The following is a 12337-nucleotide window of genomic DNA, read 5'->3' as shown; positions in this document are numbered from 1 at the left end:
CGAGAACCAGAGAATTAGAAAAAATAACTTTAAAGCGATTATCCTCAGAGGCAATAGATAACGGAACAGGTGTCAAATAAAAATAGACACAGTGCTGGAGTAACTCAACGGAGATGGAGACCAATTCCTTTTTCTCCAGAGATGCTGCCTGACCCTTTGAGTTTCTCCAACACTGCGTCTATCTTTGGTATAAACCAGCACCTGCATTTCCTTCCTGTTTCAGGTGTCAAATAAAGCCCCCTTAGCATTTTAATGGCACCGATTGTGATTTGGTTGACAGGTACCAACAAACGTGCTAAATTGAACGTACTTGTTATCCGAGGAGGTACAGAAGCTGCCCCGGGCTTCTGTCCATTTCCTGGTGTCGGTGGGGGGTGGGAGGGGGGAGGGGGGATGGGGGAACTAGCAAACACAATGCGTGTTTTTTTTCCAAATCAGCATGACAAGGCAATTTTCTTTAAAAGTGACGCCTGGCCAATAGAAATTATGCGATAAACTTGTAAATGTGCTTTGATTAATTAGGAAAATATGATGTAAACGTTTGAAGGAGTATTTCCTTTCCTGAGAATTACCCGGTCAGGACTAATCAGGAAGTAGAGAGAGAGCCAAGTACATGATTAACATAACCAAGTCCCCGCCGCTGGGCGGTTCCACTCTACTCCACGCTATAAAACCCGGTGACAAACAGCGGGGAGGCCACTGTGTCAGGTTCGGCTGAAACCTCACGCTGTTACTGCTCCCCCTGGGTCGAACATGGCAAAGAAGCAAGTGGCTGTCATCCTGGCCGGCTGTGGTGTGTACGACGGCTCCGAGGTGCACGAGTCCTCGGCGGTGATGGTTCAGCTGAGCCGGGCCGGGGCTGAGGTAACGCCCGCTATCCCCAGCTCACCCCCCTCCTGAACCGCTCCTTCACTTTCGCTTTCCACCCGACCTCGCGTTGACACTGTCATCGCCTGCACACAGTTACATTGACATTCGGCTCAGATCCAATCCTTTCATGTTTGCGTCTCACGCTAAATATTTCACTTTCCCTGTTTAATTTCCTTTTGCTTTCGGCAATTGCTGCCACTCCCGTCACCGGTTTCACCGTCCATCCGACCGCACCCATTCTGCTTCCAGCTGCCTCTGCTTTTTTAGCTCGTTGCTTCCAAAAGTTTGTTTCGTTTTGTTCCAGGTGCAACTCTATGCCCCTAACGTGAACCAGATGCACGTCGTGGATCATCAGACTGGACAACCCACTGAGGAAGTGCGCAACGTGTTGGTGGAGAGCAGCCGGATTGCCAGGGGCAACATCAAAGACCTCTCTGGCCTCATCGTCGATGACACGGATGCCCTGATCATCCCAGGTAAATACCCCAATCTTTTTTTCTAGCGATCCATTATATCTTTTTTTTTAGGCAATCTGAATTATATTCAGGGCCGTTTTTACAGCATTATGGGCCCCCGGGCAAAGCAGTGTACTGGGGCCCCTACCGTTACTCTCCCCCACCCCCCTTTCCCTACCAGCCCCCCCCCCCTTGTGGTGCCGGCGAAAAGCACTTACCGAAAAGCACTTAGCGATGGACTTAGGGTGCTACATTGTTGTGAAAAGCACTTACAGATCGCTGTGAGAAGCACTTAGGGACCGAAAATGTTGCGAAAAAAACACTTATTGAACCTACATTTTTAAAGTAGTATTTATTTATTGCAAGTCATTTAACATACACAGATCAGCTATGCTCGTGGGGCCCCGGGCAAGTGCCCATCAGGCCCATGCGTTAAGACGGCCCTGATTATATTGACGATTCCAGCTACTTCTCTGGAATTGGTCCAAAATATTGTTATGACAATGAATAAATAGCAGTGTAGGAAAATAACTGTAGATGCTGGTACAAATCGAAGGAATCACAAAATGCTGGAGTAACTCAAGCGGGTCAGGCAGCGTCTCAGGAGAGAAGGAATGGGTGACGTTTTGGGTCGAGAGCCTTTGGCTTGTAAACTAGCTTGACAAATTTGTTGAAACGGAGCACCCGGGGAAATAGCGAGAACGTGTAAACTCAGTACAGACAGCACCCGCGGTCAGGATCGCACCCGGGTCTCTGGCCATGTTAGACAACAACTCTACCATTATGCCACCCCCGCTTGCCCCCCCCCCCCCCCCTCCAACTTAAAAAAAAATCTTACATTCTGCTAATCTTGCCTGCAAACGTATTTAAGTCATAGATGGAGACTGGCGGTGGTTGATACTTTCTCAGTAGCCTGAGCATTTCAACGGTCGGTGAAATAGAAAAGGTTCATTGCTGAGAAACGTTTTAGATGGCACGGTGCAGGTTGTTGGTGTGAGGCGGAACAGCCTCTTGGTGGCACCAGCAATGATTCATTGATGTAGTCATCATACAAAGGTTCACGCGTGTGAATCGCGAACAGGTCAGCCACTCACGCCTGCTCCGCCAATTATAGTCATTGAAGATTTGGCTCCAACCGCAACTCCGCATTCCCATCCTCACAGGGTATCCTTTCATGCTTTGCCTAATAAGGATCTATTTACCTCTGCCTGGAAAATATTGCGATTTAGGAAGATAGTTTCAAACACTCATGACACTCTCAGAGAAACGGGTTTGCCCCAGTTCTGCCCTAAATGAGGAACCCCTTATATTTAAGCAGTAACCTGCAGTTCTAGATTCTCCCACAAGAGGAAACATCCTCCATCCACTTTCTCCGTGGCTTCTTTTCAGCAAAGTTATGCCAGTTGGAGTAAAGAAGGGCAGGTAGGAGGGACCTTAAGTCAAAGTTCATCGGCAGAAAATAATTCAATCCCTCTTAAAGGCATATAGGGACCAACGAACAAGCAAAGTAATCAATTTTGTCATTCAACCAAGCAGGCACAGGCCAGATATTGCTATGTTATATTTTAGTTAGTATGTCAAAAATATAGTTATTTGCTTCCAGCAGTTCAAGCTTAAAGTCATGATAAGATGTATTTTTGATATTCAAACATTTCAGGTTGCGTGATTTTCTTGTAGGTTTCCCAAGACTATAAAACATGCTTAGGTTTATTATTGTCATGTGTACCAAGGTATGTGAAAAGCTTTGCTATCCAATCAGATCAGATAATACGATAAATATAATCACGCTAAACTTGAGTGCAATAGGTGGAGCAAAGGGGAAGATATAGAGAGCAGAATATAGTTCTCAGAAGGCAGAGAAGAGAAGTTCACCAATACCAATTTATCAGTCAAGTGTCTGATGGTTCTATTCAATCATTGCATTAGAAACAACAAACAGTCAAATCTCTTTGTGTTTTCTCTTTGCAGGTGGATTTGGGGTTGCAAAGAATCTGAGCAACTGGGCAGTTAAAGGGAAGGACTGCACTGTGGAGGCATCAGTGAAATCAGCAATAAAGACATTTCATGCTGCAAAGAAACCCATTGGCCTCTGCTGTATCTCTCCTGTGTTGGCAGCAAAACTCATTCCGGGATGTGAACTAACTGTGGGTTATGACACACAATGTGAGAAGTAAGTGCAGTACCTTTAATTAAATTTGCCAATAATCCATGCCCACAGCTATTTTACAAACAATGTAAAGTGTTAAAGTCAATTGCAATTAAGATTTTTAATGAAACGTTGAATATTAGACCAATAACAAATGGCTGAATCATTGATGGTATCCATTGTCATTCAACATAATAATAATAATACATTTATTTTATATAGCGCTTTTCAAGATACTCAAAGACGCTTTACAAAGTGAACAAGACATAAAAACAAACAAACAAACGAAAGATTTGTCCTGACGGAGAAGCGGCGAACAAACAGCGCCAGCGTCCTCTCACGTCAGGGTCCGACAGTAAACAATAAAGAACACAAGACACAGAATTACAATTTTAACACAAACAACCATCACAGTGATTGCTCCAGGCACACCCTCACTGTGATGGAAGGCAAAGAAAAGTCTTATCTCCTCCTCAATCTTCTCCCGTGGTCAGGCAGTCAAACTGCTGCCTCGAGGCGAGCATTAAGAGATTAATTACAAATGATCTTTGGAAATATTAGATGATGATGTCAAAATATTTGTCAGTGAAAGTAGGCAGCGGCTTTGGAAACGGATCTTTCTTTGCCAAGTGTACATCAGGTCTTATTTAACTTTAGTCCAATTCACACACAGGTCTAACCTGTTCAGAAATGATTCACTTAGTGACTTGTGTCTGATCCTCGATGATTGTTGCCACTGTTGACTTTGCTCCCAAGCCTCAGGCTGGAAGTTTGCTTTGTCAACCAGTTTTTCATCTCAAACAAATTCGCAATTGTTCAGCACCAATATTCTCTCAGGTTTTTAGTTAAACTGCTGACTCCCATTGCTTCTTCTGGCATGCAGCTTAATGCCTTGTGGAAATGTTCTCCTTGTCGATTTTATTGAATCCTTACAATCTGAATTATATTCTATTTAGTTCCCTCTTTAAAAGAAAACTATTATGGACATGTATTATTTACTGTTAGCAAATCAGTGTAATGAAGTGTACTAAAGTTAACATCTGTAATTTGCTTACTATCAGAATACGATGATGTAAAGCACAAAGCAGCATCCAATATCCACAATAATATGCTTCAAATAGTTATCAATATTTTTGAATATTTACTTTATTGACAGTAAAAAAGTAAAATATGGTAACTTTTTTAGAATTAAAAATGCAATGAACTATTCCAACACAAGAAAGTAAATACACTAATTGTATACCTTGAAAGGGTTTTGAAAGTGAAATAGAATATCATTCAGAAAATTGGTGCCTCAATAGTATATTCAAATTCTTGATGTAGCCTTGCTTCACACTTTGTGAATGTGTCATGTGGTACATTTTATCTTTTTTTTCCCTGACACTATTAGGTAATTGTTTCCCTCTTTCGTAATTGATGGTTTCCATTTTCTTTCCAGGTGGCCCTATGCAGAAACAGCCCAGGCATTGAAAGAGTTAGGCTGTGAACACGTCAATAAGCATGTCAATGAAGTACACATCGACAAGAAAAATAAACTGGTGACTACCAGTGCCTTCATGTGCAAAGCTCCCATCCATGAGATTTTTGATGGAATTGGAGAAATGGTGAAAGAAGTCTTGAAACTTGCATAAGCCCATGATGTAAATTACTATAATTAAATACAGTCCTTATGGAATTCTGAAAGCTTAAAATTATTAAATTTGTTAGAATGGGTATTTATTGGCAAAATTGAATAACCCAATTTGTTTTGAGGGAATTCTTGAAGCTGTTTGCCACTAATGTGAAAGAAAACTCAAACCAAATGTAAAAAAGTATTCCATAATACTAAGTATTATTACTATATTTCATTTTCTACAAAGTACAAAATGTATGTTTTTACAAAGGAAATTAATTAAAGTATTCAATACATGGAAACGTTTGTAGTATTTATCACACTGGGGATAAAATCTCATGTTGACCTGTAATCTTTTAATCAGCCTCCAAATGTTGAGAGATCTTCTAGCAGAAAGGCTAGTTAAAGTAGCCGTATGCAGCTGAGAGATGTAGAAACCAGAAACTACAGATGCTGGAGTAGCGCAGGAGGTCAGACAGCATTTCAGGAGAACACCGAGAGGTGATGCTTCAGACTGAAGGAGGGTCCCGAAACATCGCCTATCTATGTTCTCTTGAGACCAGCCTAACCTGCTGAGCTACACTGGCAGAGTCTTCCTATGTAGCAGAGAGGTGGTCCATGTACCTAGGATTTAATTAATGGAAATACTCATGCAAATACAAGTATTCCTCAGCTCTTGTTCATAGAACACTCAATTGAATTCAATCATATTTTGTCACATTTACCATGTCATTTTAAGATTAGCCAGACAGAGTCAGAATGCGGAAACAGTCACCCCTCAAGTTCCTGTTAAATCTTTCCCCCTCTCAACTTAAACCTATGTCCTCTGTTTCTTGATTCCCCTACTCTGGGTAAAAGACTTTGGGTAAAAGATTCTGACACCTTATGCATTCCCCTCATGATCACCTCTATAAGATCACCTGTCAGCCTCCTGCGTTCCAAGGGATAAAGTCCTAGCCTGTCCAACCTCTCCCTACAGCTATTCCCACTGTCTTTGAGTTAACCTAATCAGGCTCAGTAGATTTATGTATCATCATATGGCTTAGGACGTCCAGCACCTCAGCCCTAATATGAACTATCCTCGACATCTCCATTGAGGTGGGAGCGGGGTAGACAATGGGGATCTGGCATGGGGGGACTGCATTAAGAACAATGGAGGACCTGGTTTGGGGGGGACTGCCGTGAAGAACAATGGAGGTACCGGCATGGTGGGACCACTGTGAGGGACAGTGGGAGAACAAAGGGGGACCGGGTGTGGGGGAAGGGAGCACTAGCTTTAGAATCTTCTGCCCAGGGATAAGACTGCATTTGTGCATTTGTTCCGGTTAAGCTGCTGTGCACACAGCAGCCAGCCAGCAATCGCTTGTCTTTTTATTCTCTCACTTTTAATTTAATTTGAATTTCACGTTTTTGGGTGCCATGTGTGTTATAACTGTTGGCAGACCAATTTCCCTCCGGGGATGAATAAAGTTCTATCATATCATATCGTCTTAGCTGTCCCAAGATTCCCAGTCTTTCTCTAGAGATAATTTTATCCATCTTCCATGGCTCCCAGAGAGATGACCACTTTGGTTCTGAGGGACCTTATTCTCTCACTCGTTGCCCTCTTTCCCTTATAAAATCACTTTGGATTTTCCTTAATGTTTTCTGCCAAAGCTCTTTCCTGCCCCCTTTTTGCCCTCCTTATTTCCTTTGTAAGTGTGTTCCACAGTTCTTGAATGTCCTCCAGCTGTCTATACCTGCCTATACCTGTCCCATGCCTCCTTTTTCATGACCAGAGCCTCAATGTCTCTTGTCATCCAAGCTTTCTTACTCCCACCTGCCTTGTCCTTTACCAGGAACATGTTTGCCCTGAACTCTTGTCATCACTCATACCATAATTAGTTTCTTTGTCCCACTGTATTAAGACATTGTAAGTAACATTACCTTGTGGCAATTAGATCATCCAGATTTTCCTCTTGACGTGAAGAGTACCAGATTAAAGTCACAAAAAAGCTGGAGTAACTCAGCGGGACAGGCAGCATCTCTGGAGAGAAGGAATAGGTGACGTTTCTGGTCGAGACTTTTCTTCAGACTGAAATTCACGAGAAAAGAAAACGAGAGATATGTATGATGATGTAGATAGATATAGAACAATGAATGAAAGATATGCAAAAAAGTAACGATGATAAAGAAAACAGACCATTGTTAGCTGTTTGATGGGTGAAAATGAGAAACTGGTGTGACTTGGGTGGTGGAGGGATAGAGAGAGAGGGATTACCGAGGTTACTTGAAGTTAGAGAAATCAATATTAATACCACTGGGTTATAAGCTGCCCAATTGAAATATGAGATGCTGTTCCTCCAATTTGCATTTAGCCTAACTCTGACAATGGAGGAGGCCTAAGACAGAAAGTTTGGTGTGGGAATGGGAAGGATAATGAAAGTGTTTAGTACCAGATTAATTAATTGAAAGATGCAGTGTAGAAACAGGTCCTTCGATCCAACGAGTCCAAGCTGACTATCAATCACTCATTCACACTATTCCAATGCTATCCCACTTTCACATCCATTCTCAACACACTATGGGGCAATTAACAGAGGCCAATCAACCTACAAATTGGGATGTGGGAAGAGAGTGGAGAACCTGGAGAAAACCCAAGTGGTCACAGGGAGAAAGTGCAAACTCAGCGCAGACAGCACCCAAAGTCAGGATTGAACCCCGGTCTCTGGCACTGTGAGGCAGCAGCTCTACCTGCCACGCCACTGTGCTGCATTGTAAATTATAATTCCTATTTCCTGTCAACAGTGTTAATAATTTCTTTTACAATTCTGAGCATCTTACAACTTAGATACTTTCTTGCACTGTCAATAGACAATAGACAATAGACAACTCTATAGCAGAGTAATAGGTCAGGGAAATCCTAGTCTCTCTATTCTTAATCTCCTCGTAAAAACTATGAACAAAAATAAACAAGCACTCTGTTTTTGTGGGGTGTCCTGATTCTGGAATTACCCTCCAGAAAATTTCTTGTTTTACAAAATTGGTCATGTGTGCTTGGACATCCAGCTCCTGTCATAAGCTTACTACCAGCAGTCTTCTGTTTAAAACCATGATGACTGATAAATGTCCTCTTTTTTTTCCAGTAGTTTGCCATTCACAGGAATTGGATGGAGACAGTGGGTCTGACCAGTTCCCCTGTTCAGCAACTTCACTCGTGCATGACGTTCTTTGCTCAGAGCAACAGGCATGTGATCTGCTTTTAATATTTAAACAGCAGTGGGCGGTCGTCTGCACACAGTGCTAATGAATGGTCACAAATTGAAGACATTAACCCTCTTCTGCTTCCTCAACTCTTCTTGCATTCAAAAGTCCCCTTCCTTAAATTTTATTCCCATTTTCTCTGACAGAAAATCCCTGATAAATCCAATTATATCACAACATTTCCTATTATCAATACAATCCATCTTGTGGGCAATTGAATAAATAAATACATGGTTAATACATTTTTTCCACGTTAGAAGTGAGGTAGTAAACGGAAGCAACAAAAGGGAGAGAAAGCTGCAATCATTTTACCTTTTCTGCCTACATTAGTTTACTAGATTTCTTGCATAGTTTCTCTCCAGAACTTGAATTTCACAGAGATGATCCTTTATCTCTTCTGTATCTTTGAACGATCTTGAATTAGTCAATAGCTCTCTGGGTCAGCCTTGGTCTCAACAACCCTGTCAAGATATGTTGGTTGTTCAGTGGTATGTACAGCTATATCCTGAACTTCAGAATGTAGACACAAGCAACTGCAGATGCTGGTTTACACAAAAGGACATAAAGTGCTGGAGTAACTCAGTAGGTCAGGTAGCATCTCTGGAGAACAGGGATAGGTGATGTTTCCGATCAGGACCTTTCTTCAGACTGATTGTAAGGTGGAGGAGGGGAGATGAACGTTGGGTGAGAGGAGTTCCTGCCTGACCCGTTGATGTTGCCTGACCCGTTGATGTTGCCTGACCCGTTGATGCTGCCTGACCCGTTGAGTGACTCCAGCACTTTGAGTCCTTTCCTGAACTTCAGTGTTGGGTTTTAGAATAGGGACAATTGGCTTTAATCAATGGAGAATAAAAAAAAGTATTTGTTTGTGAAGAGAATAATCAACTCCTAGCATGGTTTCATAGAATCAGAGTATTTATAAATATTTAAGGCAGAGGTAGATAGAAAGTTAATAAATCAGGAGTGATTAATATCAAGTTAAGGTGACAATTTTATCAGTCATGTTCTTATAAAATAGCCCGCTCTTGATCCTAATTTGAATCGTCACGTTCCTAAGTTATTACTATTTATTCATCATCAAATTCTGGCTCAATATTGAAAATGTGTCTTCTTTTTGCACTTCAGACTAGGTTTCTCTCTATGTAGGGAGTGGAGGAGAAGGTGCGATAATGTAGAACTAGAGTGAATGAGTGACCAATAGTCAACATGAACTCAGTGGGCTGAAGGACCTGTTGTTCATGCTGCATCTCTAACCTAAACTAAAGTAAACTAAAGTAAACTGCCCTGAACTTAACTTAACTAAACTAAACTAAACTAAACTAATTCATGCATCAGTTACCCATTATGACAATACCAAATTCGGCAGTGGTGTTGAAAAATCAATGCTACGCAAGGAATGCCAGAACCAGCTGCCAATTTTGCGTTTAGCAGGTTGGAGTTTTTTTGGCCATCTGGTATTAACACTAGAAACATCCTCACACAATCCAGTAACATCTTTTTCATCTTTTGCTTTTATTTCTCTAGCATATATACATAAACCATGAGGAGGATGTTGTACTGTTGCAACTACCATACCACTTATTTTGCCTACAGCAAATTTCTGCTGTTTAAGTTGATGTTGATTTTGTTGATGACATTTTTCTGTGTGACTTCAGAATATTATCAGGATAAGTTTAGGATATGTTGCAAGGCAGCCTGTGAATCATCTTCACACAGTGTCACACCCAGTATCAGGCTTCTCTTTTTGTAATATGTACTGAAATGTAGGAAATCATGAGATGCAAAGTATTTGTGACGACTTAAGGCAAGACACTTAAAGGTTCTATTAATGTCATACTGAGTCAAGCAATAGTTACACAAGTCTGTTATTTAAATGAACTCTGAAGCAATTTGTAGTTTTGCAGGGAAGATGTGTGACAGATTCATCTGTCTTCATAGATTATGTTTTCTCCCAATTACTACATCTTTGTTCATGGAAATTCCATTGGACTGCATTATGCAGCGGGGTACTATGAATTTCTAGATACTGTATTTATCTTCATCAGCAGAAATAAGCCAGATAAGCCAAAATCTGAGAAGCATGGCTACCTTTACCACTTCAGATATTACTGTGTATGAAAGAACTGCAGATGCTAGGATAAATCGAAGATAGACACAAAATGCTGGAGGAACTCAGCGGGACAGGCAGCATCTCTGGAGAGAAGGAATGGGTGGCGTTTCGGGTCGAGACCCTTCTTCAGCCTGAAGAAAGGTCTCAACCCGAAACGTCACCCATTCCTTCTCTCCAGATATGCTGCCTATCCCGTTCAGTCAGGTATCATTGTCCTTGCCCAGCTTTGTAGATGTGCCTGCAGCAGCGTGTGGATTTCTCTTAGGACCTCTTTACTGAAGCGAAGAGAACCTGAGCATTGATCCTTGCTGAAGTTGAACTTACTCTAGAATTACCCTTTCTTGTTCTTTTGTCCAGGAACATGTCATTCTCCTTGTGAACTATATTCATTTCTGTGACCAGGAGAAAAGTTTGCCAAGTCAATCATGGGGAATCAACCTCATTCAACACATGATTGAAACATTAAACGACACCAGGACCCACCAAATCACTCATTGTATATCAAATGTATGTGCGGGATTCCAGAAGTGCAAGCAGTTGAAACAATCCTGCAACCAACCCATCGGTTGTGAATTTAGTGCTATTGAGAGTGGTCTATCAGTTCTTCATAACATTTCACTATATGACCACCATAGGTTGCAGTGTAGTTTCAAGAATGACAATTCCATTTACACTGACTTCATTATTGCCTACTCTGCATGGGGCTGGCAGTCATCGGGTAGAGCCAGTAATTGTTTCCGTGTGTCTTGGATATCAATTCATACATTATGAGGATGTTGCATATCTCAGAAATTGTTGCTACACATTCAAAGAGGTAATTTCTCGTGATACCAGGTTCTGATCTGTTCCGTGTTTGTCATGGATTATGTTTGCTCCCAATGACTACATCTTTGTTCCAGAAAAAAATGTTTTTTCTTGATGCTGGATTTCTCTTCATTAGTAGAGGTAAGTAGGTTTGAGTTGACTGCTCCTGTCCCAAGGCATTGAATGGGTTATGAAGACTAATTTGCAACACTGCTTCAAAGATATCCTCTCAGTAGGAAATAAAGCTGCAAGGTTTAAATGCTAAAGAACACATTTGGGATTTATTTTGGTAAAGCTTACTTCGGAATGAGGGTAAAACCACAATGACATTCAGGTTAACAAACAATTACAAAATAAAGAAACTCTTGATAAGAAACTTATCAATGGTGCTAAACTGTACATAACTAAACTCATCATCATTGGTCCAAAAATGCTCACCAAATCCACCCAAAACTTCATCCTCAACATTGATGGTCTCCCAGTATCCACCTCACCTCACATCCGGAATCTTGGAATCATCCTTGATCAAACCCTTTCCTTCGACAAACACATCAAACACATCACAAAGACAGCCTTCTTCCACCTCAAAAACATTGCCCGTCTCCGTCCATCCCTCTCCTCCACAGCTGCAGAAACCCTCATCCACGCCTTCATCACCTCCCGTCTGGACTACTGCAACAGCCTCCTCAATGGCGCACCCTCAAAAATCATCAATAAATTTCAATACATTCAAAACTCCGCTGCCCGTCTACTCACACACACCTCGATCCGTGACCATATCACCCCCGTCCTTTATAAACTCCACTGGCTCCCCATCCCCCAGAGAATCCAGTACAAAATCCTCCTCATAACCTACAAAGCCCTCCATAACCTGGCCCCATCCTACCTGACCGACCTCCTCCACAGGCACACTCCCACCTGCACCCTCCGCTCTGCCGCTGCCAATCTCCTATCCCCGCACATCCGGACTAAACTCAGATCCTGGGGGGACAGGGCTTTCTCCATCGCTGCTCCCACCCTATGGAACTCACTACCCCAAACCGTTAGAGACTCCCCCACACTCACCACATTCAAAACATCGCTGAAGTCTCACCTGT

General features: G+C 42.0%; 1 protein-coding gene across 1 annotated transcript; it reads left to right on the top strand.

The window, feature by feature from the left end:
- Positions 1 to 646: 646 nt before the first annotated feature.
- LOC144600392 (glutamine amidotransferase-like class 1 domain-containing protein 3, mitochondrial) lies at positions 647 to 5385 on the top strand. Its single transcript, XM_078411976.1, has 4 exons — positions 647 to 864; positions 1175 to 1346; positions 3294 to 3495; positions 4910 to 5385. Exons 1-4 carry the CDS (start codon positions 754 to 756, stop codon positions 5100 to 5102), a joined length of 678 nt encoding a protein of 225 aa, XP_078268102.1. The 5' UTR covers positions 647 to 753; the 3' UTR covers positions 5103 to 5385.
- The last annotated feature ends 6952 nt before the right edge of the window (positions 5386 to 12337 follow it).

This window comes from Rhinoraja longicauda, chromosome 15 (assembly GCF_053455715.1).
Source record: "Rhinoraja longicauda isolate Sanriku21f chromosome 15, sRhiLon1.1, whole genome shotgun sequence".
Taxonomy (NCBI): domain Eukaryota; kingdom Metazoa; phylum Chordata; class Chondrichthyes; order Rajiformes; family Arhynchobatidae; genus Rhinoraja; species Rhinoraja longicauda.
This window is presented reverse-complemented; position numbering and strand designations above follow the sequence as displayed.

Bases quoted from the DNA above. Each gene is read 5' to 3' on its own strand.
- LOC144600392 (XM_078411976.1), top strand. From the start codon at position 754: ATGGCAAAGAAGCAAGTGGCTGTCATCCTGGCCGGCTGTGGTGTGTAC. The intron at 865-1,174 runs GTAACGCCCGCT...GTTTTGTTCCAG, and splicing joins TGAGCCGGGCCGGGGCTGAG to GTGCAACTCTATGCCCCTAA. The intron at 1,347-3,293 runs GTAAATACCCCA...TTCTCTTTGCAG, and splicing joins GGATGCCCTGATCATCCCAG to GTGGATTTGGGGTTGCAAAG.